Raw genomic sequence first — 26731 nt, 5'->3', positions numbered from 1 at the left:
TATGATTCCTTTAACCAAAGTTGTTTTGTACTTTGTGGCAAACCAATTCTTTCCTACCGGTTATCTCAATGTTGAACCAATTATTATGGGGATATCTTAATTTGTAAACGTTTTCACGAACACATATTTAATTTTAAAAATTTTTAAAATAGGGTTGAACTCCTCGTTTCGAATGCTTCGATTTGATATATTATTTATCAAATTTTAAAAACTTGACAATAATAATTTGATATATTATTATTTTTGACTTCATAAGATTATTCTAGATATTTTTGGAAATGGAAAGTAAAGTTGCAAAACTTTAACTTGGTTTAACTTGGTTTTACAATGTTGGATGTATTAATATGCTCTCTGACTTCCAAAAACTTCATCATGTGCATATATGGTATCAAAAGCTTGGTTGTTATGTTAGGTTACAACTTTTGTAAGACCAATCAAATTTTAGCGTAAGTATTATTAAGTAATTTTGCATTTAATCATGTCAAAGATTAATCTCTCTTACTTTACAAACGATAAACCCAAAGTTTAATTCCTCTTCCTTTACAAATCACAAAACTCATCATATCAGACACAAAAATAAAGCTTTGGTCCAAAGCGTCATTGATTCCAGGAAATGTTGTACAAGAGTTCTTATAACTATTGTGCTGTCGTGAAGTGGTTGTGAGTCACATGATATGTAAAATATGAGGAGATTGTTTTGGTGATCAAGGTTTTACTCGATTGGAACGCCACAAGAGTCTCATTAGCTATGGTGAAATGTTAATATGATATTTTCAAGTATTTGCACTCTTTCATACTGAATGATGAAATTATGTAATTTTTGTCTTTCAAAGCTATTATGCAATTTTTTTAATTAAAAAAACATTATTATTATTACTAAAAAAACTTGATGTCACCAAGTAACACCAAACATGCGTAGTCACTTAGGGCACTTGGGGCTTGGTTTGAAAGCATTTTAAAAAGGTACAAATCAATAACAAGGGAATTTTTTTTTATAAAAAAAACGGGAATTTGGTGTCAAAATCAAAATAGTTAACCGTCTATGAGTAAAAATTTCATAACTGCCTATATTTTGAATTGATGTCGCTTATAGTGAATTAGAGTTCCAAGGATAATATTTTTGGTTGATTTGATTCCCAATGTCTTTTGACACAATGTGTTTGATATGCTTCTTCTTTTCACACTTTTCATGTATATATGACCTTGAATTTGGTTTTACATATTTTCCCTTTATATATATACATTTAGCCATCAAAATTCTTGAGAACGAAAAGTCAATTCTCTTGTCATATTTTCAAAACATTCTCATTTATACATCAAATTCCAACTATTATATAGTCTCCAAATTATATATGTTCTTTCGAGAGATTATATATTCATATAGTTTTGGTTGCTCCACATCTTAAGGAACGAGAAAGAGAGAAAGTTGTAACTTATGTATCTTTTTCAAACAACAAAAATCGTTTGATTTACTTACAATCACAAAATGCATCTGAAATGTGATTCAACATGCTATAAATACTGACTGTGCATTCATAAACAATGTCTTAATTAGCACTTTTTCATATAATCTCAAGTTTTTTCAAATCCTTTGTCTGTGAATAATACTCACTCTGAATATCTTTCCCTTCTTCCATCATCCTCTTAACCATTGCTACCCTCTCAAGAATCCTATCCACTGCAATGTCAAACGCATCTTCAATCTTCTCCGGTCCAACCAACCCCGGTTTAGTGTATATGATTTTCGGTATAATCTTCGCAACCACATTCCTCATCCTCAAAATCCTCTCCTTATCGATCATACCCAAAATCTTCTTGAGAGTAACCGTTCCATTTCTCATTTCTTTCTCTGGTATGTAAACCGAGTACTTGGTATAATCCTTAGGGAAATACCAAATATATTGGTTATAACCGGAACCCGGGCTGAAGAAAACCGGTATACAACCGGCCAAAATCGAATCGAATATCGATCTCCGAGTATACGAATCTCCCGAAGGTTGTAAACAGAAAACCGATTTTTCAAACACCTCCATTATCTTAACCGGATTATCGCAGTCATTAACAAAACAGTTAAGAAATTTGCATTTACCGTGAGATGCAAGGCACTGCTGTATAATCTCTCCCCTTATAGATCCATCCAATTTAGGTCTTGGACCTCCAACAAACGAAAACAAATACTTCCTCTTCACACTCTTCACTTTTCTCTGCCATCTCCAAATCTCGGTTAAGCTCTTTGGATGGAAATAAGTCGGATAAGGAACCGCAAATTCGTTAGCCCAAGCAGTCGTTTCGATTGCTAACATTGTCATGTTTGCGAATTCGGGTAGTCGCATCAGTTTGCTTCCCCAATCTGAATCTTCATCGCGAACCCTCCTGAAATCCCAAGCGATCCGTCCGGTCACAAAGAAGTGATCTCGACCGTACATCTTCCTCCATTCAGGTCTCTCACTTAGCCATTGAGCCAGTTTCATCCCCAATTCGTCTCTAACAGTCATGTTGTATCCCCAGAGGTGACGGCTCACATCAAACCCTGCGTAGTATGGGACATAGGTCGCTGAGGCTAGAGAAGAGTCGTTGGTTAAGCACTCGTAATGTTTCATTCTCTCTCGGAAGATAACCGCCAGCAAGAATTGGTTCGTTGAGTACCAAGAACCGGTTTTCGCGGTTAAGACTCGAGCTGTGGTGTTATCGGACTCCGAAACCTGTGGACCGAGCCCGGAATTGACCATGAATGGACACATATCGAACCATTTGATGAGTGGGCGACAGTCTTTGATTATGTCGTCGTTGAATATGCTTGGAAGATTGTACATATAGACGTACCTTCCAGCGCAAGTATCTGTTTCTTCTTTCTCAGGATGTTTCGCTCTGATTCCATCACTCTCATTCGCATTTCTGGTGAGATTTAGGGTTTGATTATGTGAGGAACCAACGATGGAGATGAAGAAGTTGTTTACGTGATGAGTGATTTGGAGATTTGTTCCGATCAAATCTAATTTATTGATTTGAAACAGAACTAAAAGACAGAACAAAAACGCACTTGAGATGACAACCCAAAGCTTTGGAACTGGTTTCATCATCTTCTTTTACTTGTGAGAGAACATTGGTATTACTTTATGAGATCTTAAATTAAAAAATGTGATCTTAAGAAGAAAAATAATTACATTTTCTTCGTTTTAATGGCTACATTTTCCAAATGAAGTAATATATATTTGGCCATTTATTATGAATTGAATTCAATGGATTATATTCTAAATCTTCTCTCTCTTTTTATAAAGTTTCTATCATGGACACGCAAAGATATGATTCACATATGTCAAAGAGAGATCTCAACTCTTTTACCCAACTGTACTCCACAAAATTTAATTGGAAAATAATATGAATACCAGGAAACTTAATAATATTCTAAAATAAAGGCCATTTATTTGTGTTCTAAGAGATTGCAAATCCAGAAGGGATTTTTACGCGTGATCATTCAATTTCAAATCTTTCATTTTCATGATTAGTGTTAAGAAAGAAAAAAAACCACTATATATATAAACAATTTAAGTTATGGCCATTTTAGATATTTTTTCTTGTGAAACCATTTGACATTTGTCTATTATATATATGGACCTTAAGAAGATTCCTTTCCTTTGTTGGAAGATTTTATATAAATAGCAAAAGAAATTTATAAATCAACATTAACCTTTTTCGGTACAAGTGAATAATAGTATAATTTAACTTCCTGAATTTATTTTGGTAAGAAACCTAAATTTCCTCTTAATTTTCTGATTAGGTATGTTAAGCTTTTCTATCTATTAATGAGAAAATTTGTGTGTATGACAAATGTTTCCAGTAACTTGTCAATTTTTTTTTACCACAATTAGCTGAAAGTTTTTGACGTGAATTCCTTTAGCGAAAAAGTGTAATTATTTAATACGGTTGGATTTAGAGAGAGCTAATAAAAAAAATGTGGAATACATGGTTTACCTTGGTTTAAACAAAAGAAATTTTTGAGAAATATCCTTTTTGATGTGTCCATTTTTAAAATTGAGCATTTTAGGTGTCCATTTTCAAAAACATCCCTCATTAAATCTGTTTTCATGTTATTCAAGTTCTAGTTTGCCCCCAAAAAAAACAACTTGGAATAAAATCTTAAAGATCATCGACCATATTCAACTATAACTGAAATCGTATTAAAAAGCCTCAAAATAGAAACTATATTTCCCCCTAATCTATATATATAATAGGAGAGTTGTCTCTCCATCTACGGTGTCCACATCATCATCCAAGTCATCATATTTTAATTTTGTGTGGACTCAACATATTTTATTTATTAAAACAAAAAAACATTAAAACTATATAATGGGAGAGTTGTCTCTCCATCAAGGGTGTCCACATCATCATCCAAGTCATCCTATTTTAATTTTGTGTGGGCTCAACATATTTTATTTATTAAAACAAAAAAACATTAAAACTATAATTAATTCACACATTTTGTAATTTATATTATTATATTTTAATAAACAAAAATAATAATTTACGAAAGAATAAATAAATATTAAAAATGAAAAATTAGTAAATATTCCTAAATGACTAGAGATATGAAAAAGAACTTATCATATATTTTAATGATAAAACTATCATTTTTAAGAGTTACAATTATTTAGTTGAATAAAGAAAAATAAGACTTAAAAATATACTAAATTTAAAGGTTTTAACTGAAAATAAAAAATAATTCGTTTTTGAAATATACACATTTAAAAAGTATCAATTTTGTATATTATATTTATAATTATAATATAATATAAATAGTTACATTAATAATTTTTCTATATTATCAATGTTTCTAAATTAAAAAGTGGTGGGTTCTTTTAAAAATCAAATGAATACCTAAAAAAAAAACTAAATATTAATCAGTGTTTATAGAATTTTAACATTCGGATAATTTTAAAATGATCCATTCGGATAAGAAACTGTGTAATAATCATATTTCGAATGCTATTTGGAAATTAGAATAGTTTTTAATTGGAAATTGGAAATGGAAGAGTTTTTAGTTAGAAATAAGAAGAATTTTTTTATAAAAAAAAAATAGACGTCTTTTTAAATTAGAATAATTTTTATGAGTTTTTTTGTTACACATTTGAGAAAAAAATCAATATTAAGAATACTATCTTGAATCATAATATACACTATATGTGAAAAAAGAATTTTATATTTTTCAGTTGGTCAAGATAAAGTGTAATATTTTACGTTTGAACCTGATGATTGTAAATAGGAATAAGTTTATATATAAGATTTGTTGTCTATAAAGAAATTTTAAATACACCAAAACATAGACAAAAAGCTTTATGAATAAAATCTCCCCAAATATTCTGATGTTAACTTTAATAAAAAAAATATCATGCAACTTATAAAAAAGAATGGAGTACTGAAAGATAGGGTGTGAGCCAATATAAGGTGAATAGAGAGTAGATTTCCAAAGACGACGAGTAAATCATAGAAGATAACGAGAGAAATTGTAGTGAAAAATATGAGAAATGTTTTACTATTTTGGAAAGATTGTATCTTTAATTTTAAAATTCAAATGATTATATTTATGTTCAAAAATTCTCATTAATAAAAGTTTTATATTAAAATCCCGCGCGACGCGGGTACATAATCTAGTATATATAGTTATGTAGCTGCTAGATCCGTGTCATCTTGAACAATGACACTCTCTCAAGAACCCTAGCCACTGCAATTTCAAACGCATCTTCAATCTTTTCCGGTCCAACCTCCCCCGGTTTTGTATAGATTATCTTTGGTATAATCTTCTCAACCCCATTCCTCATCTTCAAAATCCTCTCTTCACTAATAATACTAGCCAATAACTTCTCAATACTAACCTTCCCATTTTTCACATCTTCCTCCGAAATGTAAACCGAATACTTGGTATGATCTTTTGGAAAATACCACTTGTACTGGTTGTAAACAGAATCCGGGCTAAATAAAACCGGTATACAACCGGCTAAAATCGAATCAAATGTCGATCTCCGAGTAGGTGTATCTCCTGGTGGTTGTAAACAGAAAACCGAATCTTGGAACACCTCCATTACCTTAACCGGATCACTACAGTCTTTAGTCGATGTATCACAATCAAGAAATTTGCAACTTCCTTGTGATGCAAGGCACTGTCTTATAATCTCCCCTCTTATAGATTCCTTCATTTCGGGCCGATTAGCTCCGACAAACGAGAACAAGTATCGTCTCTGCATCATCCTCACTTGCATCTGCCATCTCTTAACCTCGGTGCGACTCTTTGGATGGAAGTAAGTTGGATAAGGAACCGCAAACTCGTTGCTCCAAGAATTCGTCTCAATCGATAACATCGTTATGTTCTTGAATTCAGGCAACCGCATCAGTTTGTTTCCCCAATCTGAATCTTGATCAGTAACCCTTCTAAAATCCCGACCAACCCGTCCCGTGACAAAGAAGTGATCTCGTCCGTACATTTTCTTCCACTCTGGTCTCTCCCTAAGCCATTGAGCTAGATCTTCACCAAGTTCGTCTCTGAGCTTCACGTTGTATCCCCAAAAGCGTCTCACATCGAATCCAGCATAGAACGGGACAAAAACCGCAGAAGAAAGGGAAGAATCGTTGGTCAAACACTCATAGTGTCTCATTTTCTCTCGGAAGATAACCTCGAGCATGAATTGGTTCGTATAGTACCAAGAACCGGTTTTGATTGTTAAGACTTGAGTGGTATGGTTATGTTTGTCCTCCAAAATCCGTGGACCGAAGCCAGAGTTAACAAGGTACTTACACTTATTTCGTAATTCGATGTATGCTTCACAGCTCTTGATCAGATCGTTGTTGAATCTGCTTGGAAGATCGTGCATATACACATACCTTCCGGCGCAAGTATCTATCCCTCCTTGCATAGCCCTCACAGTGATATTTAGGGTTTCTTTGTCGGAAAGAAAGAGATAGTTTGCGATTTGATTGATGTGAATCAGAAAGAGCATAGAGAACAAAGGTGTTGGTAAGATTTCTATCAAAAGCTTTAGAGCTCGTTTACTCACAAGCTTTTTCTTTTTGGGATTGAATTTCTCCATTATCATACTTGATTATGGAGAAATGAAAGTGGTACTACTTTGTGAAGATAAGATACAAAAAGGTAAGTGATTTTACATAAAATTAATATATTGTTCTTCTACTTGGTGGAGATGTGAATCTTTAATTTGTTTTCTCTGTGTATCAGCAACTTGTTTTAAATAGTAAATAGAAGTACTATGAGTTTAGTAAGTCAATTTTGTGGATAAAGAAAGGAAAACAATAAAGTTATCGTGTTCCTTTTATTTTCTTAAATTTAAGCATTACACCATCACCATATAAAATGACACATTCCACTTGTCCTAATATTATAAAGGATTCTCTAAATTATAGAGATGGTCAGTGCTATTACTATTACATGATGAAACACGTAAGACTTGTTTTAAAAGATTCTAAATTATACAAACTCAAATGTTTTAAAAGACCCTAGACACTTTGACAATGAAAATAGGAAAAGAAAGACCCTATAGACTTTAGTATAATAGTTTGTAATTTTAATATGGGCCATTTAAATATTATTTTGTCTGAACCAACCAAAGAAAAGTTTTTGGTAAAATATAAACAGAGGTTAAAAAGGATTTGATTCGACAGAGAAAATGTGTAGTCTTTTACTATCTTTTTGTAGAAGAAATTAGATATACCACTACCACTAAAAGATTGAACCAATTGAAAGTAAAATGACACTAAAATTTAGATAATAATCAAAAGAAAAGTACCTAACACAAAGATCGTAGTTGAACTTGAAACTAGTTGCAAATGAAAAGAAGCAGTATCTCAAAGTTCAAAGATCTGTTTTTCTCTGCTTTTTGTCTTTCAACAGAAACCAATAAAACCAACAACAAATTCCCACTAATTTTAAAAGAAAATAAAATCATGAAGCGTAATCAAAGGCTTGTGGAGGTTGTGGCTCGTCATCTACGGCCATAGCCGAGGCCGTGGTTCCTTGTGCCGCTGCACCAGTAGCAGGAGAAGCTGTTGAAGTTGGGGCATCGGTCAGAGAGAGAACCTCTGGCTCGTGTTGACGCAAGTCTTTGAGAAGAACGAAACCTGATGGAGCTAGCTTCACTGGTACATATCTGCTGTCTTCAAGTAACTTTATGTATTTCTCTTGAGCTGGGACTACTCGAGCTGGGTTCACTAGAATCTCAAACGCTGGCTCTGGCTCAGCAGCTTTCTTCTCGACCGCTGCTGGGCTATCGACCTGACAGTTCGTGTAGACAAGACTTTCAAATCACTGATGATCCAAACATGATAAAGACAACTCGAAAAAGAAAGTATCTAAGGATGATTGCCAAAAATATACATCCCAAAACCTGAACTTGAATCTAAACTGCAACCATTCCAAACCGATCCATAGTATATTTGGTGGTTACTATTTTCTTAAAACTGAAAAACCTTAACCGAAACCCAGATTAAACATGCCTTCAGAATTCATCAACTTTGAAATTCAAAATGTCTAATGTGTGTGATTGTAAAACAGAATAAACCTTAGAAGTCTAGTAAATTATGAGATTAATCAGGTAATCAATGACAGAAGCTACTAGAAGAGGCTAGAAATTGACAACATTACCTGCATAGAGTCTCCTTCCTTCTCAGTTGATGCTTTTCCTTTTCCAGATCCACTTTCATTGACAGGCTTTTCAGGACCAGATGTTTTTTCAGCAATAGCTTTTTGCTCTGCTTCTTTCTTAGCCCTAGCTTTGGCTTTAACTGAGGTTGAGAGAACAGCAGTTGGAAGTTTAACGGCGGTATTGGCTGTAGGAACCGTGGTGGGTTTTGGGTACTCAAACAAAGACGGTTTTGCATGTGACATGAACTCAAACTTTGGGACCTTAAGGTCGTAATTCAAACCGATGAAAGCGGTTGGTGAGAAGGCCAAACTAATGAAATAGATCAGTGGGTACCAATACCAAAACTGGCTGAAGACTGCAAGGCCGATAACAGCAGTGACTTTGTCATGTTTGGTCTTAGAGAGCAGTCTTATAGTAACGTTCCTACCACCAGCATCAAGGATACCAGAGGCCAGAATTGCTCCCATCTTGCTCATTGTATCTTCGTGCTTGTCGAGTATAATCTTCTCAAGTTGGCGCCTACAAAACATAGATAAAATCTCAGTCTACCAAGATATTCTCTACGTCCAAATGCTGAAGAAAACAGATTTATACTAACCTAAATGCTCCAACACGAGAATCGCTAGCTTCGCTAATTTGAACCATCACCATGGCCATTGCAATCAAAGCACCTTGACGAACAAAGTCCACAACATCTGATGTAAGTGGCTCCAACAAGGATATCGCTTCGCTGAGGCCAGTGCCTGCACAAGAAATACCCACTGCAAGAGCCGCACCATAACGAACATGTGGATTGTACGACTCAGAAAGCAGAGATACAATACGGGGAGTCTAAAATTAAAAAAAAAAACATTGGAATCCGTTAGGGAAGGTAAGTGAACACAAAACTACTGGAAGTACTAAAGAAATGAAAGTTAGTGGTCACAGATAAGGGAGCATCGGAAACTGACCTGCTCTGGATCAGAGTACAAGACAAATCCAAGTGCCAGAACAGCAGTCCTCCTAACATCATCACTGACATCAGATACAGCAAAGTGCAGCAATTGTCGAATTGCCTTGTTGTTAGCGGTTCCACTGTAAGCCAATGCCAATGCGTACATGCCACCATAACGAATGATAGGATCCTGATCTCTAGTCATCTGCTCAATCAAGGTATCTGCTCCTTCTTCTCTACCGTATACTGTAAGAGCTATTCCTAGAGCCAATCCCCTAAAAACGCATTCCAGATGTTGATTAGTGAAATACTAAAACAAGATAAAATGCACCCTCTTAACCAAAAAATTTCTTACTTTACATTACCTTATTATCTTCTCATGCTGTGTCTCATGAGCATAAGCAAGCATCTCACTTGCCTTTTCAGTAGCAGTTCCAACCAATAATAAACCCATGCTGATGCCAGCCGCTTCACCAGCAACTGCACTATCAGTATAAAGCACACTTTTGACATCATCATATATCTCTTCATCAGCTGTCCCGAGAGCTGACAAGCCAAGACCTAAGCAAGCTCCATGTTGAATGACCTGCATCCATATTTTTCCAATACACATTAATTCCCTGAACAAAGAGGCTGCCAGGGAAAATGAGAGACTATTTTGAAGTAAGATATTAATTAATCACCTCAACATTAGTGCTGCGTAGGCTATCACGTAGAAATTGCTTGATTCCCTCGCCATGGTTAGCATGAATAAGGCCAAGAGCATATAAAGCACCTCCTTCGGAATAAGGACTCCCACCACCACCTGCTCCTCCCTGAGGCAAGTATGGAGCCATCAATGACCTACCCTGTTGCAGATGACCTCTGTGAATAACACCTAATCCCGCTGTAGCACTAAACTTAGCCCAATTGGTTGCCCTGCTTAGCCAATCCTGACAATTAAAAAAAGAATAAAAATGAAAAGAAAGTTAAATACACTAAGTAGACAGTCAAACTCAAAAATACAGAATATTAGAGTGAAAGTAAATAATTTACCAAATTCTCTCTAAGGAAAGTGTCCACTGTAGTTCCAGCATGCATAATGGCATTAGCATATATTGTAGCACTGTGGCATACACTGTTCCGCATCTCTACAGACTGTTTGATTGTCTTCAGTATCAGCAGGTCCGATCTACAGAAAGACAAAATTATCAATGGAGCATATGATTACTTCCCGGAATAAACGATTTTAGAAGAAAAAAATATCTCGTTTCAAGATATCAAAACTTCAACAGTAACTTACTTGTTGTGGCTGTAAAGAAATTGAAGTGTCAGCTGAATAGATGTCTCTCCAGATAAAATTCCCTTAATCTTTGTCAACCTCTCAGCATATGTAGCATCAACTGGATCTGTCTCGTGCACAATTGTCTGAGCTGGAGTTTCATCCGCCATCTGAACATCCCCCAAAGGGTTCTCATTCGGAGCAGTAGTAGTTTCAACAGCCTGAGTTGCTTCTACAGGACGTGTTTTGGGAGCTGGAAGGCGATCTCTAACACTCAAGAGAAAGGCCTGGTGCTCGTTCTCTACAAGATCAAATGCAATTTGCAAGGCCAATAAAGCATCATCCTTGCTCTCCGAGCGAAGAAGCTTCTCCAATATGCTTGCAACACCTTGCGGTTCATCCAAAAACATGAGGCATTGACAAATGCTCAAATAATCAGGAGAAGGCAGCTTCTGGTAGACTTTAACAAGTAAACTAAGCACCTGAAAGAATAGACAAGGATGTCATCACCTTTCCAAATGAAGACTAAACTAAACAGCTTAGACTAAAGACCTAGAAAAAGGAACTTTTTAATTCAGGCATTGACACATCTCAGATAGGTATCACGAAAACTGAAAGACGACTATCAGTTACAGCTTAAGACATAGAGGATGCTACATATATGAGATTGCAGGCATGGTACTGGACGATGCAACATAGAAACTAAATGATCACAATATCTTACAGATGAGGCAAAGCTATACTGTTCTAATCAATCAATAGAATCAGAACATCAAATTTCTATTTAACCCAGGTCTGAGAACATCAGTCTCACCTCATGTCTATACTCTCTGCGGTTAACAAAGGAATGAGAAACATTGATGCAATATGATAAAGTTCCCTGAACATTATCGCTCTTCGTGATAGCTTCTTCCAACTTATCCAATCTCCGGCATTCTATCGCAATGCCCATGGCTTGTTGATACTTCCCATCACTGATGCATCTGCAGACGGGAAACCATGTAAGAACAATTGCAGCACTAAGAAGACAAGAGCATTAAATGCATAAGAATTCCATACTTTCCAAGCATTCTTTCAACAATCGCCTCCAGCCTGGGATCAATGTCCACCATCTCATTTGACTCAACTGCCTTTGATCTGAGACTGGCATATTCATCTATTGCTTTGGCTGAAAATATAACAGAAGCATCTGATGAGTATGCATTCATCCAGCATTTATTAAAACTCATATATATTATTCTACTTAAAAAGGCAGAAAACAATATATCTGGATGAACCTTCAAGTCTACTTTTAAGATAATAAGTCGTGCAAGCTCTATATGCTTTTCTTGCATTGATTCAAGTAGATATGATAAGCAATTTGCAGTCAACAGTTACCCTAGCTAGAGTCTACAGACAGAGAACAGCATAAAAAGAGTAAAAATCATCAACAAACTTCTCAATCCTCACCTAGAAGCGTATGAACATAATCAGAATCCTCTGAAACATCAAATAAGGGCCCAGCTCCAAGGGCATAAGACAACGAATCATTAAGCTCGCCCAAGTAATAGAAAACCTGCGATAATGCAACCAGGATCATCAAGAAAAACATATCTTGTAATACAATCATATAACGTGATTAGAAAAAGGTCCTGCCCCAAAACTTCTACCACTATCCACCAGCACTTAACGGGGAAAATAACCATAATGTGTTCAGAGCAACAATTATGCATTCCGCCACCAACATATAGCAAATATTATCTGCAACTAATCATAATTTAAGTTTGACAATCGCTAATTCACACCTTAGAGACCAGCAAAGCAGCAAGCTGCCTTTGATGCAGATCGAATTCTTCATCTTCATATAAACTCTCACTGTAAAAAAAAAATCTCTCGAGTCAAGCTATCAAGCAGTGCAAATCATTATAGAGATCTAACAACTAAAAGTATCATAAAACCAAAGCATTGCGCCAGCACAGCCTATACAACTTGAATCTATACCACTAGAATGTAAGATGATAAAGCAAAAAGGAATCCAAGCCTTCACATTACATCAGTAAAAGAACATTACCATGTCCAGGAAGAAGTTAGATCTCTATGACAGAAAAACAACTATTTGCTAAACTCGAATATCAATTACTCATTCATAATCTATAAAGATCACTAGAAAACTTGCTAAAGCTAGTCATATAAAAGAAAAAACTTTCCTTTTCTTATGCTACACATCATCGCCACAAACTAATCTATGCCTCAACCAAAAAAATTTGAACTTTAATACCTAAATCGAGAAGACCTACGCACAACGACAGCTCAAACAATCCAAATCCCACAATCTTCCCTCGAATTTCCCAGCAAGCAAAACAGATCAAGTGGGAAAACAAAACCCTAAATCTCAGACCGGAAAAAAAGGGGTTTAAAAGAGAATTACATGATGGGGACACTAGTGGAGATCTCAGGCCAGAATTGGTCAACCAAATTGTTGAGATAAGAGAGCGCATGAAGCTTTAAAGCAGGATGAGGCTCGTTGAGCATTGCTAGTAACCCTCCAGCCGAACTAACCATGGGTGTCGCCATTGATGAAGAACACTAAATCGAAATTGAAAAAACCCTAAGAGAAAGCAAATCAGATGACGAAAGATTCGAACTTTCGATGAGACCCGTCTTGAATCTCTCTACTGGGTTTGAAAGAGAGTGGTTTTTTGAGTTTATGGGACGAAAGTAAAAGTAAAGGAAGGAGATTTGGGAGAAGAAAGTAGTCAGGGACTTGGATGCAAACTACGAATATTTAGAGACTTACCCAACAAGTCAGGATATTAAAATCTGCCCCGAATGTATAGCTTTATTACGATTTATAGTCTCAAGTTTTGTGTTATTGTGTTATGGATCCAATATATTTTGAAGATTCACAATAAGTCCGTACTGCTTTTACAAAATTGGTTGGTCATACAATTTTAAGTTTAGGAGTTTCCAGACTATGCTAATTGCTAAATTATGAGATCATATCAATACAATGTGTTGCAATTCAGAACAAAATACAAAACCTTACAAAGCTTTAAAAGAAAAGCTTTAAACATTTTATATACTAATATAAATTTGTAACATTTTATATAAGCTTTAGAAAAGAAATTGTCCCTAATAAATAAGGTCAGTTGGTATGAAGCAGCTCTAATTTATTTTTCTCTTGTAGTTGTATCTATCTACTAATATTTTTTTTTTTTTTTTTACCATAATAGAATTTATTGCACATCATTCACCTACCGATCTTGAATGAAAAAGGCAGAAGAATTAGAGCACAACCGCAACATTTGCACTGCCCACCTACCCCATCCACCCAACCGGATATAGCAACTACTACCAAACCAATGAACCTATCGGTTTAAAATTGATACATATGTTTCCAAAATCGGTCAGATGTACCAAAAAGCTAAAACAAATGCAGTAGATCAGCGATTAGATACACACTATGTAAGAACAAATTCACAATCAATTTTCACTAAACCGGTTTTCACACCTACCCAAACTTATAAATCGATTCTTGTGTGAACAAACCAAACTAAACCGGAATTCCAACGGATTCGTCAAATTGGTCTCAACTCAACAACTCTCTCTCGCTCTTGTATAAAGTTTTTAGCTTTAAATCTCAGAGTCAGGTTTTGGTGGGTTAATTCTGGTAGACAAGAATCAAACAATGGGAGAAGAAGCAAAGATCTTCACTCTTTCAGAAGTTTCAGAGCATAATCAAGCTCATGACTGTTGGATTGTCATCAATGGAAAGGTTCTTTCTTCTTTTCTCTTTATTCTCACCTATAAAATTAGAGATCCCGTGCTTAAAATTCCCCCCTTTTTGATGTTTGCATGAGTTTAAGCTTTTGAAGTCTCAGATTTCTAAGTCTGAAATTATCAGATCAAATCTTTAGATGGGTAGAGAGTCGCAAAATGGTGTAGTTATTAAACATATGCTAAAGATTTAGCTCTTTTGATCTATTTATCAAGTGAAAATTTTCTTATTTTTGAATTGAAGATGGAGAAATGTAGAAATAGTTCTTCTTACTTTTAGAGTTATACCAAAGAAATATGTTTGATTTCTTCTACATTGACCTCTCTTGGGATGGATTACTGACTCGTGTTGATCACTTGTTTGCCCTGAAGATCGATCATTTTCGGTTGTGATTAACTTGTGAAGGAATCTGTAGATACATTTTTGAGCCTCCCTTCATAGTGAAAACTTGTATCATGTTTTCTTCATTGGTTGGTTTGTCACAAGAAAGTTTGAAACTTTAAACCTTTCGGTGTGTTTGTTACTTGAGTAGCTTCTGTTTCTGTTCATTCTGCCATTCGTGTGGGGGTTTTCGCAGTTTACTGGTCAGTGTCAAGTTCAGAAAACCCCAAATATATCTCTGAACATGGTTGCTGGTGGAGTATTTTGTTTCAAGTACCCATCTTTCTGTTACTTTTCGATTTATATGCACATAAACACATCGCGACCACCATATCTTGTTTTACTCGAAAGGGAGCAAGAACCTTAAGAACTTTTCTTTCTGTTGCTCCACTGCTTCTTTACTTACATTTGAATCATAGGCCTTACAAGTGGATTCACCCATGTTTTAAACTTCTTGGTTTGACAAGAAATCTTCAAAGTTCAGAAATTCTATAACTTGGTTTCATTTTTGCCTTTCCTAACTTCAGACATTTGCAAAATGCAGGTGTACAATGTGACCAAGTTTCTTGAAGACCATCCAGGTGGGGATGATGTTCTCTTGTCTTCAACAGGTCTGTCTAAACCCAACTATCAACATGCTCTCCCGGCTTTGATGCTTAAAAGACAAATTCAGTTAGTGGATATCAATCCATCGGTTTTTGATCCTTCTTCTCTTTTCAGGTAAGGATGCAACGGATGATTTTGAAGACGTGGGTCACAGTGAGAGTGCAAGAGAAATGATGGAGCAATACTACGTAGGAGAGATTGATCCAACAACAATACCAAAGAAAGTCAAATACACACCTCCTAAACAGCCTCACTACAATCAAGACAAGACCTCTGAGTTCATAATCAAGATCCTCCAGTTCCTTGTACCTCTTGCCATACTCGGTTTAGCAGTCGGCATTCGCATTTACACCAAATCAGGGTAGGCTTCTTCTTTTTTTCTGAGCATTACTACCATATATCTTATATATAGAGAGAAAGATTTAAGTCTTTTGAAAAGACAAATCTCAAAGTCTCTCCCTTTGTTCGTCTCTGTTCCCATATTTTGTTGTTTGAATGTGTTTTGGACAATTTCTTATCTATTGTGGTGTAACTGCATATGAACAACAGTCTTGTTGGTGGTTTTGCCTTGAGCAACTAATGACATCACAGTTGACTAATAATAAGTGATCTGTTTTGAAAGTTTGGTTTAGTATTGTTTGAGATCATACAATCTTTTCTTTTCTTGTAATGATGAATCTTTGTAGAAGAATAGTAACCAAGAAACTATCAAGACAAGGCCATGATGGTACTAATTGAATGCTTTAAGAGAACACTCAATTAACTTTGCAAAAGAGGAGAAACAAAGACAACAGATTACGAATTCCAAAGAGAAAGAGACGTTTTTTTTTTTTTGGCAGTTACTTGATAGAGTGTGTGGCAGTTAGTGACTTGAGCTCACTAAAACATATCCCAACATGAAGAATCCAAAAACTCTTCTGCAACTGTAGGACCCTCTTTTTGTACCTCTTTACCGCTTTGGCCGCAAGAAGTCGCAACCGCAGACACAAAGTTCGATACTTTGTAACTTTGAGAGCAATAAGTTTCATTTAAGCAAAGATTGGAATGGATTCTGTGGCAAGTTGACTACTATGGACTGTTTCAAAACGATGTCGTGCGTAGACTCAAATCAATACAATCAGAAAACGAATCTTGTGCCAAGCAAAGACGCGACGAAGTTTTGATGATTGATCAAAAGACGATCACCATAATGATGATGATGATGATATGTAGTGGGCACAAATCACAAAGTGGAAAGTACAATGGACTCACACAAGAGCAAGAGAAAGAGAATCTTTTTCTAACACTTTTGATTTTAGTGAGAAGACAGAGACAAAACAAAGACCACTATGAGACACTATCCATATCCATAATGAACAGCTTCTCTGTCTCTCTATTATAAGTATACATTTGTGTATATATAGATATGTATTACCTACCTGTCATTGTGATGTTATATGTCTGAAGAACACAACACATGGACCATCATGATGATGATGATGATAAGAACAAGAACTTAAGATGAAGTAAGAGAACAAAAGAGAGAAGGATAAGTCTTTATTGCAAAGAGTTTGAGATCAGTACATGTATACACATAAAAGGATAGATTTTAAAATGGTTACAGGACAAAGAGTTATAAGAGAATGCAGAGTCCCCCCTGTACCGGATTTTATAATAGAAAACACTGACCATTAAACCGAAAGAACTCTAAACCCTAAACGCTAAACCCTAAACAGACTTTGGGTTACTTCTAAAAACCTCCTCTTATGGCTTTAGTACTACTACTAAGGTGATCTGTTTAGGCTTAAAAAGGATTGGTATCAAGTTCTGTTACACAAACCCTTTTCAGCCACTTATAATACAGACACCAATTTAAAAACACTACATGGGTTTTTCTCCTAAGCTCTTTACATGTTGAAAAAGTTAAGAAAACGGATGATGGTAATAAGATCAAACCGATAATTAGCAGGAAAATGTTAATATATTCTGTATTAACTATTAACCCCCCATTTTTTTGTTGTTTCTAATCATCTACCTTCGTCCATTCAAACCGTCCTGGTAGTGGTTGTTCGTTCACAGGATCAAAGTTGTACCTGAAAAAAGAGTTGATAGAAACCATTAGAGACGCACAAAACCAAAAGAGTTTACTTACTGCAGAACAGAACAGAACAGATCAAAGTGGAAACTCATAAGCAAAAGGCATAGTTACTGCAGAACAGAACAGATCAAATGATAGAAACTCATACTTCTCAATGAAATGTTTCTGTTGTTCTTCTTCAGCACCCGAGAAAAACTCGTCCATTTCAGGTGTAGTTGGTAGGCGACGATGGCTGCGAGACAAACTCTCTTCTCTCTGGTTGCTTTCACTTACACAAATGTTAAGCTTTGTAGACGATCCCGGGGTTGTGATGATTTCAGGCCTTCTTATCAAACTGCATGGTGTGGATTCCCTTGTGGTCCTATTGAAGCAGAGAGTAAGTAATATGTTACCTTCATTTCATAATGATCTCAAGGATAAAAGCACATAACTATGTTTCCTTAATTAGTAGCAAAAGCAAGCAAACTTTATAGCATATAATTAACTAAAGCTGATTCAGTCATGTTTAACTGAAAAAGGACAAGGAGAAACTTCTAGTTGATTTGTGGTTCAAAGATCACAAAGCATAAATCCAAAGAAGAAACTTCCAATGAATATTGCATCAGCATTAGCAATGCTTGAAAAGTTGATGATTCACATTAAATTCAACAAGATCTCGACTTTAGATTGAAATCTTAAGATGAAAAACAACCAAACAGCAAGAAAATCTAAAAGACAGAGAAACTAAGCATTTCTATAACCAAACACAAACAACTTAAGAATGCATTATATACTTTGCACAATCCCAGAAACTAACCAAGTATAACGCTTTAAAGAGTTAGTTACAGAGACATTTCATACACAAATCCAACATTTTTTACATGAAAGCAGATAAAAAGTCTGAAGAAAAAACAATAGTCACTACCACCTTCTTCAAAGTAATTGAAGAAGAAGAGGAAAATAAAAAAAAACTTTCGCAAGAAAAAAGAAACACATTTTGGATTAATAAATATATTTTCTTTCCCAGAAACAGAGAGAAGAGTCTGGTGTTGTCAGATAAAGAAAAGATGGCATCATATCATACAGATGGTAAAAAAAAATCATTAAATAAATTTCAAATCGAAAAAAAAAACTAAAAATCGAAAACGCCAGTTTCAATTTTAACAAAATACCAGAAAAATTGATCCTTTTTCAAAATATCAACGGCAAAATTCAAATCCAAAACCAACATTTTCTCAAGAAACCCAACAAATATGAAATCCCAAAAAAAAAAAGGTTAAAAATTGGGGAATAAGGATAATAAAAATGATACCTTTGAGTGGGTTCATCTTCTTCAAGCTCGAAGAAATTTTGCCCAAAGGAAGGATCTTTGTTGATTTCACAAACCAATTCCTTATCTTTACCAAAGACAAGAGTCTCAGAAACCGAATCAGACCTAGACCCATCAGCACAAATCGAGCCACGAATCGAATCCAAATTAGAACTAGGGTTAGGGTTTCTCCCGCATGTCTCTTTCCTCCGTTTAGTAGAACGAATCACAACAATTGGAGGTTTCTTCTGAAGACGACGACTCCGTAGCTGAATATACGAACCACAATCGTTCATCTGCTGCTTCTTCTTATTCTTCTGTTTCGACGGTGGATTAGGAGAAGGAGAAGTCGGTGGTAACGACGAAGAAGAGGGCTTTTGAAGAAGACGGCGTTGTTGTTGTTGTTGTTGTTGGAGAGCTAGAGATTTAGCTCGAGTTAAAACACCAAGTGAAGAAGAAGAAGAAGAAGGTGAAACAACATCCATTAAAGCTATAGAGGATTCACCTCCACCTCCATCGATTTTGCTCTTTCTTATGTATTTCCCCATTTTCCGACGCTTTTCATCAGAGAGAAAGAAAGAGAGATTGGGAGGTGTGAAAGAAAAATCGGAGTTAGGGTTGAGAAGATTAGTGCTCTCTGTGGGGTCTCTCTCTTTTTTTATTTCTTCTTCTTTTTTTTTTTTTCTTTTTTTCTTATAAAAAATGTTTTATTATTTTTTCAGGTGGCTGCTTCTTCACTACTGTGAGTAATGTACACTGTACTTTTATTATTTTTTTTACTTAGTTATTTTTTTTTAATATTTAGAACTCGAGTGTAATAATTTCGATAGTTATAAATAGAAATGATGACGTATATTTTTATTTATTTTCCTCATTTATAAATTATATTTTTTTTGGTAAAAGAAAAAATTGAGTTAGTTGGGGCTCAAATATGAAATATGTGTCACAACGTTAGGAAAGAGTGAACGGTTACGCAACCTGAATAAATTCGAGGATCGTAATTGTTTTATTTTTGTGTATTTTACTTACGTAAGGGAAAAATGTTTTAAATCTAGTTGAAGTAGAGATTGGACGAATTTGGAATGTCAACTTCTACTTCTACTAGACCTACGAAGTTTGACAAAGTTATTAATTGTTTTCTGCGAATTGAGAGCATGGATAATGTTGCATAAGATACTACTAGCCTTTGTATTCATACCAAATTAATGAGTTTAAATGAATATAAGACTTTTGAATTAGGCCAGTAATTAATGAGTTTAAAATGACTCCTAGATTAGATTTATAAAAGGAGTTGGATGATTATCAAAGTTTAAGCAGTTTTGAGAATATGAAAGGAGTAGGATTATTTTATATCTTATAGTAGTAATATTGTATAAAGTTTGAGTAGGTATTATTGATTGAAAGATAAATTAAATTAATGTTTCATTCAACCACTCAACTGTTACAAAACGTAAAAACAAATAAGTTCATGTTTTAGAAAAAGTACATTTATTTTAGTTCCTTTTAGTTCTTCAAGTTAGACATGTTTGTAAATTGTAAACCAACACAAACGTAACCGTGCTTTTCACTTCTCTTTATGTTTCACATTTCTACTATTTTAAAAATATATATATGTATATATTTATTATATAACATCGAGTTTTTAGTAAATGTATATCACAATATTTCAAAATGTTACAAGTTCAATGTGCATGTTTAGAGTTTTGTATTCATTATCTTAAACCAACTTAATGTATGTTAGTGTTAACTGTCATCATAAGATATTCGTAGAGAGACCTAAAAATAAGCGTCTGGTTGATCATAAGAAATTATTCAACAATTTAGTTGTTTTAGAGAAATTACTTAACACATCTCTCTATCACTCTAAACACTAGAGACCACAACAACAAAGGAAAGACAAACCCCAAAGAAGTAGGATCATAGAACAAAGATTGGAATTATCACAAAGTCCCTTTGCTTTTGACATAAACAAGCCCATTAAAAAGAACTAAAAAGAAAGAAAAAACCCAACTTATTGATGTAAACATTTTAAACAAAGAATTAGACTCAAAAAAAGTCCTGAGCTCTCTCTGCTATTTCCTCCTTTTTCTTTTCTTTTTAGAAGAACATATAAATAAATATTTCTACTTCCAAATCTTTACGGATTTGTCATGACTTGCAGACGCTACCATTCCTGTAGAAGGAGACTGAGCCAAGGCAGAGATCACACACTCGTGACCCGCTATCGTCATACATTTGTTCTCCTTTGTGTTCCACAGCTCTATTGACTGTCACAGATTCGTTTACCAAAGTTAAAACAACTGACAGACACATTCATCTCATAACACAAGTGAACATAGACCAGATATTGTTCGACACATCGGTTCTCAGATTGTAAATTTATTTGTTTGAGACATGGGGATATAGATTATACCTGGTAGCCACCGATGACCAAGAGATCGGGATAGCTAGGGTGGAAAACACAAGAGTGGAACTTGTTTCCACTGTTTTCAAGCTCGTGGACGCAACCTCCTGAACTCAGTGACCATAATTTTACAGCGTCTTCACTAACAGAAGCTACCAACTCTCCGTTTGGGCTCCAACAAACAGAATGTACATTTGAGGAATGTCCCTGCCAGATCAAAGTAAATAAAGCCATGAGACACCATTTTTTCTTTCGATGGATGGGTGTATGAGTATGATGAACACTTATGACATCTAAACATATGCCCAAATGCATCTAACAAGAAAATACACAGGACTTGGAAGATTCAAAGTATTAAAACTAGAAAACAAAGCTTTTAGTCTTTTATGTGGATTGACCCGGGGGATTCAAAAATATCAAAATATCATCTTCAGCTCTACCTTAAAAATGTGGACCCGTTTGTTATTATTTTCAATATCAAAAATTGACACAGTGTTTTCCGACGCTGCAGCTAAAAACTGTCCTGTTCTTGGCTGGAACCGTACTTGCGTGCTAGCCCCCTGCGCTTGGAAAATTCTAAGATTAGCAAACAGGTTTCAATTCCCAGAGAAACCATACAAAAGGTCAGGGGCTTGCCTTTACAGCACGAACGCAAGAAGCGTTTATGTCCCAAAAGCGAATATCATTGTTGCTATCACAAGAGCATAAAAGCTCGGTTTTCTTAGGATGAAAATCAATGGACATAACAGGTGCAGCATGACCAGAAATTGTTCGTAGGAAGTAACCAGGCTGCACAAATTGGTAGTAGTTAGTCAGAGCAGAACACGAAAAAATGGCAGCAAAATAAAAGAGACACAAATTAGTATACATCAGAAGCATCCCAGATTTTGATCGTTTTGTCAAATGATGACGTTGCCAGTTGGGTTGAATTAGGTCTGAAGCGAACATCTGTGATGATATGAGCATGTTCTTCCGGAGTGCTCTCAACTTGTAGTGTTTCCATGTTCCATATAAAAACCTACTGACAAAAAGAAATTTGCATCCACATTATCTGTTTTTAAACAAACAAAAAACTACCTACCTATAAATGATCTATAGATGTTTTAGGGTCATGACAGGTTTATAAGCAAACCGTATCTCAGAAATTAAGAAGTTGCACCTTCTTATCATGTCCAGCGCTAGCCAACAACTTCCCATCAGATGAGAAGTTACAGCAAATGACCTTACTCGCACTTTTTCTTATAGAACTAACCTCATTGAAACTGAAACCTGAAACGAGAAAAAGGACTGTGTTAGTATATATCGTCTACTAGTAGCATGTTTATCCTTGGGGGTATTAGAATACCCTTTGAGGTTTCGGTATGCTCAGAAGCGTGCCGCTTTAGGGTGCCAAACAAGCTTCCTCCATCTCCATCATCTTGGGACAAAAATGATTCTACATTGTCTTCTAGGGCTCCCACATCTCCAAACCGTTCCATGTCATCCTGCAGCTATTAATTCTTGTCATAAGAAAGCTGAAAGAAACGCGGCCCCATGGGATATGAAAAAAATACTAAAGCTGCTAAGAAAGCACTTCCTTTCACAGAACACAACTGCATGCTGTATCCAGATGTTATTGGACGAAAACTAGATTGGCGTTATCATTCTTCTGAGAAATTAAGAAACATACCAGTTGATTTGCTGATGATGCAAGACCACCGATCCCATCAGAACCATACATCATTGGTCCTTTTGGCATGCTATTCACATGGTGCATGTTACCAGGTATAGCAACTCCATCAACAGGGGTATGCGTTGATGGAGTCGATGGCTGTGAGTTGGATGGGCCAACAGTGTTTCCCGTCCCTGTACTGTTAGCAGGACCAGAAGAGGAAGGCCCTTTTCTTTTGCGGTTGTTCTATCAAAGACACGAAAAGGAAGTTGTGGCTCAATCGACACTAAAGAATATATTAAGTTAGTTCAAACCACATGATCGATAAGACTTGTGGGATTGGATCCACATAAAAGTACCTGTTGTGATTGCTGAGATAGTAAGTTATCTTGTTGCTGAGAAGAAGATTGCTGTACTGGCGGCATGCTGATATGCTATAGACCAACAAGCAACGGAAAAAGAGAAAATCAGAGGAAAAAAATGTGATTGACAAAATTTTAGCAGTAAAGTCCCCACGTTTAGCAGTAATCAGCAATTACTTGCAGATAAGTTTTCTCGATTATTGGGAGCATGTGGTTAACAAGAAGAAACAAAAATGTGATCCCTATGTAGATCTATATTAGGATAACACAAACACATTACCTTACAGATTTTTCAAAGGAAAAGTATAGCAGTCGCACGATAACCCAAAAAAGTAACAATTTAAAGCATATCATAGACGAGTAATTATCAGGAAAAATGCATACAAGGACAAACGTAATGATCTAATTACACCACCTAACAGAACACAGAAAAAATGAGATGCTTAATGTGGAAAGTTGTCTCTGCTACCCGAAAAAAGATGCATTCAATAGGGATAGGCATTTTTTGGTAATTTGAGAAAAAGCCTTACCTTTGACGAACTTGACTGCATTGGGGATCCTATAGATCCATCATTTGCATTTTGTTGGCCATCTTTCGGATTAAGGTTTCCTCTAGGTAATCCTGTAAATCTTCGAGGGTCCATGTCACCACCATACATGGGTGAATTAGTCATATTTCCTTGCGCTTGAACCTGAGCCAAGATCTGTTGTTGGTGGTGCTGCGGCGAGAGCTGAAATTGACTTTGATTTTGTAGAAAAGATTTCTGAACCTGAGGGCCTCCTAAACCTGGTCGGATTTGCTCAATGCCCTGTAACATTTGTCAAGAAACTTAGCAAAAAACTGGGCTTAGAATGACAAACAAATAAATTCTGAGAAGAATCACAGAGACTTACAGTTAATGGCCATCCCTTTAGAGGAAGACCACTCACTCCAGGGTTTAATCCTTCACAAGCAACACCATAAGAATTGATATAAATTGTAAACAAAAGGTTCTCGTGAGGCCATTAGCATATCACCATGATTTTTCACATAACAAGAAAGTAATATGTTAATTTTGTAGGCCGTAGTCAACTAATTGCCATTGAAGGCATGCTACCAGGTATTTACCACCATTTTCTTTTTGGTGAGCGTTTAATCTAGAATGCATTAAATTGGATATATTTACCTGCACTCCCCATCCCAGGCTTTGATTGCAGAATTCCCTGGCCATAAACTGTAGAAGGATCCACTGGCAGTTGTCTTGGAGATGTACCCATATTAACTTCAGTTTTGATTTCCTGCACGTACAAGAGATTCAGATGTATACCAAAACATCTGATGGGAGACTTGTCTGTTAGAAGATTTTCATAAAGTAAGGTGCTCGAGTAGTAGTTACAGTGGGCTGCTGAGTTCGTGATTGAATTTGCTGCAGCGCTGCCGAAACACCTCCTTGATGGTTTCCCTGGACAATCTGACTGTTTAGGGACAGAAAAAAAAAGACAGGACGACAAGGAGTCAGAGGTATGAGGACTGGAAAAACGACAGCAAGAAAATTGAAGCAGAGCCAAATTTACCCATGATGGTTTGTTGCTGATTTAAGAAGGGCCATCCTTGCATCAAGATGAGGTTGGGATGTCTCAGAATTCATAGGATTTGGCTGCTTCATACGTTCCTCGTACATTTTAGCAGCCAAAGCACTAGCATTAGACTGGCCAATCATCCCTTCAGAACCACCAATAGCATTCATTGGACCACCAAGAGAAGGATGATTAGGGTCCCTACGCTGCATTTGAGCTTGGCGCATCATCTGCAGTTGCTGTATTTGCATTTGCTGCTCCTTGGCTTTACCTTGTTGTGCCTAACATTTCAAAACCACTGGTCAGTAATTAAAGCGGAAACTAAAGAGAAAAAACATAACTCGAGATGGTAGTAGAAAAGCCACCTCGATATAAGCTGCAGCAGCCTCTGAATGCTTCTCATTCGTCCTTGCAATGAAAATGTCCCAAAACACAGACCACCACTCAAAAAGAAACCCTCCAGGTGCATCAATTGCTACATCATTCACACAAGAACAAACATTTTAAAGAAACAATTACATAACAGAACTTAAAATTAAGTAAGAACAAGAAAGTATAATATTACCAACAGGATCAGGAGAAACCTTCCCTTCAGTCATAAAGGACTTAGCAGTATTATGAAGTTTCTTCTTCACCAAATAATCATATATGTAAACATCAAGCCTACAAAGACACCAAAAAGATCAAAGTAAGAAAAATGAAAAAAACATAAATCTGGGAATTGAGAAAAAAATCACATACATCTTGTCAGCTTCCCAATTACCCTGCGCCATAGCTTCAACCCAAGATCGAGCTGCTATAAAAGGAATTCAAAAGCGAATCAAATCTTCAATTCAAAGAATGATTTGAACTCAGAATTTTTCGATTGCTTTAATAAACAAACAAACCTGAATAAAGCCAAAACAAATCAAAGTGATTACAAGTAGATCAGAACCCTAATTCGATCTTCAAATTCCAGTATCTTTAAAGATCAAGCATTGCTGCTACACATACAGAGAGATTATAAAGAAATCGACAAGGTTAGTTAACGAGAACACGACTTTGGGGAATTCGTGGAATGAATAAAGAAAGTAATCGAATTCACATACCTGACGGATCACAATTGAAAAAAGGGAGAAATCTAGGGTTCTTGAGAGATTACAGTGAATTGTATTCAGCTGTAACTTAGAGTAAATCGATCATGAAACAGCTGGAAGAGAGAGAGAGATCAGATTGAGTTTGGAGAGATCAATCAGATGTTTGGTTTGATGCTTTTTGGGTAAAAAAGCTTTTAGGATTCGATGGTAAAGATTTTTAATGGGCCTAGTTATGGGCTTGTTGTTGGGCCTGTGATTGACTTTCAATCTAAGTCAACCCCAAGGTAGGCAGAAAGTTTTCTTAAATCTCGTGTTTGAAACCGTCAATGTAGGTAGAGGAGTTAAAGAAGGATAGATACTCGAAATTTATGTAACATTTAATAAATTGCAATTGCATCTTTTTGAGTTTTATTACTTGATGAGAAGAGGTACAAAACAAAAACATGTATGGAGTAAATAGAATAATACTTTAGTTTACAAAGTAAGTATATTAGACAAAATAGTTTGAAACATTTTAGAGCAAGTCTCGAGCTTGGTATACTAATGAGGCGATTATTCTAAGATCGCAAGCTATAGCAAGACAAATGGTCCATATACATATACTCCATATAGCTAGACTCAATAATACATACATTATTCTGCTGTATTTAATCTTCTAGTTATAGACTTATAGCTATAAAAGAAGCTCCATTATATATGTACGTACATACATATTTTATTGGTTTTGAA

The 26731-nt window shown here is 35.7% G+C and overlaps 6 protein-coding genes across 12 annotated transcripts; 1 reads left to right on the top strand and 5 right to left on the bottom strand.

Moving 5' to 3' along the window:
• Positions 1–1487: 1487 nt before the first annotated feature.
• On the bottom strand, positions 1488–3667 carry LOC9315478 (probable xyloglucan galactosyltransferase GT12). The gene has a single exon (XM_002879365.2). The coding sequence runs from the start codon at positions 3078–3080 to the stop codon at positions 1563–1565; it is 1518 nt and encodes a 505-aa protein (XP_002879411.1). The 5' UTR covers positions 3081–3667; the 3' UTR covers positions 1488–1562.
• A 1991-nt stretch (positions 3668–5658) lies between these two features.
• LOC9315477 (probable xyloglucan galactosyltransferase GT13) lies at positions 5659–7112 on the bottom strand. The gene has a single exon (XM_002879364.2). The coding sequence runs from the start codon at positions 7083–7085 to the stop codon at positions 5670–5672; it is 1416 nt and encodes a 471-aa protein (XP_002879410.2). The 5' UTR covers positions 7086–7112; the 3' UTR covers positions 5659–5669.
• A 631-nt stretch (positions 7113–7743) lies between these two features.
• Positions 7744–13613, bottom strand: LOC9317307 (26S proteasome non-ATPase regulatory subunit 1 homolog A). The gene is made up of 13 exons (XM_002879363.2): positions 13251–13613; positions 12628–12697; positions 12293–12398; positions 11903–12011; positions 11658–11826; positions 10865–11325; positions 10618–10753; positions 10266–10514; positions 9948–10168; positions 9599–9857; positions 9247–9479; positions 8648–9167; positions 7744–8278 (listed from the first exon to the last, which is right to left on the bottom strand). Exons 1-13 carry the CDS (start codon positions 13394–13396, stop codon positions 7949–7951), a joined length of 3009 nt encoding a protein of 1002 aa, XP_002879409.1. The 5' UTR covers positions 13397–13613; the 3' UTR covers positions 7744–7948.
• An 825-nt stretch (positions 13614–14438) lies between these two features.
• Positions 14439–16208, top strand: LOC9315476 (cytochrome b5). Its single transcript, XM_002881193.2, has 3 exons — positions 14439–14597; positions 15526–15592; positions 15702–16208. The coding sequence occupies exons 1-3, from the start codon at positions 14511–14513 to the stop codon at positions 15950–15952; spliced, it is 405 nt and encodes a 134-aa protein (XP_002881239.1). The 5' UTR covers positions 14439–14510; the 3' UTR covers positions 15953–16208.
• Positions 16209–17104: 896 nt separating this feature from the next.
• On the bottom strand, positions 17105–19603 carry LOC9315475 (cyclin-dependent kinase inhibitor 4). Its single transcript, XM_021028644.1, has 3 exons — positions 18956–19603; positions 17813–18025; positions 17105–17659 (listed from the first exon to the last, which is right to left on the bottom strand). The coding sequence occupies exons 1-3, from the start codon at positions 19498–19500 to the stop codon at positions 17590–17592; spliced, it is 828 nt and encodes a 275-aa protein (XP_020884303.1). The 5' UTR covers positions 19501–19603; the 3' UTR covers positions 17105–17589.
• A 1120-nt stretch (positions 19604–20723) lies between these two features.
• On the bottom strand, positions 20724–26222 carry LOC9317306 (transcriptional corepressor LEUNIG_HOMOLOG). 7 transcript variants are annotated; one of them, XM_021027994.1, is made up of 20 exons: positions 26015–26179; positions 25814–25906; positions 25668–25722; positions 25492–25589; positions 25292–25401; positions 24924–25207; positions 24746–24824; positions 24536–24647; positions 24264–24313; positions 24140–24178; positions 23900–24061; positions 23367–23441; positions 23026–23253; positions 22702–22846; positions 22516–22625; positions 22225–22374; positions 21993–22145; positions 21797–21916; positions 21366–21563; positions 20724–21219 (listed from the first exon to the last, which is right to left on the bottom strand). In XM_021027994.1, the coding sequence occupies exons 3-20, from the start codon at positions 25697–25699 to the stop codon at positions 21076–21078; spliced, it is 2289 nt and encodes a 762-aa protein (XP_020883653.1). In that variant the 5' UTR covers positions 25700–25722; positions 25814–25906; positions 26015–26179; the 3' UTR covers positions 20724–21075. The 7 variants fall into 7 exon arrangements, with proteins under 7 accessions (XP_020883653.1, XP_020883648.1, XP_020883650.1 ...); XM_021027989.1 differs by having other exon boundaries at positions 23900–24178; positions 25814–25909; positions 26015–26222; XM_021027991.1 differs by having other exon boundaries at positions 23900–24178; positions 25668–25719; positions 25814–25909.
• Between the last annotated feature and the right edge of the window lie 509 nt (positions 26223–26731).

The sequence above is a fragment of the Arabidopsis lyrata genome (genome assembly GCF_000004255.2).
Source record: "Arabidopsis lyrata subsp. lyrata unplaced genomic scaffold ARALYscaffold_4, whole genome shotgun sequence".
NCBI classification, from domain to species: domain Eukaryota; kingdom Viridiplantae; phylum Streptophyta; class Magnoliopsida; order Brassicales; family Brassicaceae; genus Arabidopsis; species Arabidopsis lyrata.
This window is presented reverse-complemented; position numbering and strand designations above follow the sequence as displayed.

What these genes read in the sequence shown, in the direction of transcription:
- LOC9315477 (XM_002879364.2), bottom strand. Translation starts at nt 7,085, where the DNA reads ATGATAATGGAGAAATTCAATCCCAAAAAGAAAAAGCTTGTGAGTAAA.
- LOC9315476 (XM_002881193.2), top strand. Translation starts at nt 14,511, where the DNA reads ATGGGAGAAGAAGCAAAGATCTTCACTCTTTCAGAAGTTTCAGAGCAT. An exon ending in GGATTGTCATCAATGGAAAG is followed by an intron (nt 14,598 to 15,525) that starts GTTCTTTCTTCT and finishes TGCAAAATGCAG; the next exon opens with GTGTACAATGTGACCAAGTT. An exon ending in TGTTCTCTTGTCTTCAACAG is followed by an intron (nt 15,593 to 15,701) that starts GTCTGTCTAAAC and finishes TTCTCTTTTCAG; the next exon opens with GTAAGGATGCAACGGATGAT.
- LOC9315478 (XM_002879365.2), bottom strand. Translation starts at nt 3,080, where the DNA reads ATGATGAAACCAGTTCCAAAGCTTTGGGTTGTCATCTCAAGTGCGTTT.
- LOC9315475 (XM_021028644.1), bottom strand. Translation starts at nt 19,500, where the DNA reads ATGGGGAAATACATAAGAAAGAGCAAAATCGATGGAGGTGGAGGTGAA. An exon ending in GAAGATGAACCCACTCAAAG is followed by an intron (nt 18,026 to 18,955) that starts GTATCATTTTTA and finishes CTGCTTCAATAG; the next exon opens with GACCACAAGGGAATCCACAC. An exon ending in CAGAAACATTTCATTGAGAA is followed by an intron (nt 17,660 to 17,812) that starts GTATGAGTTTCT and finishes CTCTTTTTTCAG; the next exon opens with GTACAACTTTGATCCTGTGA.
- LOC9317307 (XM_002879363.2), bottom strand. Translation starts at nt 13,396, where the DNA reads ATGGCGACACCCATGGTTAGTTCGGCTGGAGGGTTACTAGCAATGCTC. An exon ending in GTTGAAAGAATGCTTGGAAA is followed by an intron (nt 11,827 to 11,902) that starts GTATGGAATTCT and finishes TCCCGTCTGCAG; the next exon opens with ATGCATCAGTGATGGGAAGT. An exon ending in CTTTCCTTAGAGAGAATTTG is followed by an intron (nt 10,515 to 10,617) that starts GTAAATTATTTA and finishes TTTAATTGTCAG; the next exon opens with GATTGGCTAAGCAGGGCAAC.
- LOC9317306 (XM_021027989.1), bottom strand. Translation starts at nt 25,699, where the DNA reads ATGGCGCAGGGTAATTGGGAAGCTGACAAGAT. An exon ending in CTGCTGCAGCTTATATCGAG is followed by an intron (nt 25,208 to 25,291) that starts GTGGCTTTTCTA and finishes TTGAAATGTTAG; the next exon opens with GCACAACAAGGTAAAGCCAA. An exon ending in TGCAGTCAAGTTCGTCAAAG is followed by an intron (nt 23,442 to 23,899) that starts GTAAGGCTTTTT and finishes GTTGGTCTATAG; the next exon opens with CATATCAGCATGCCGCCAGT.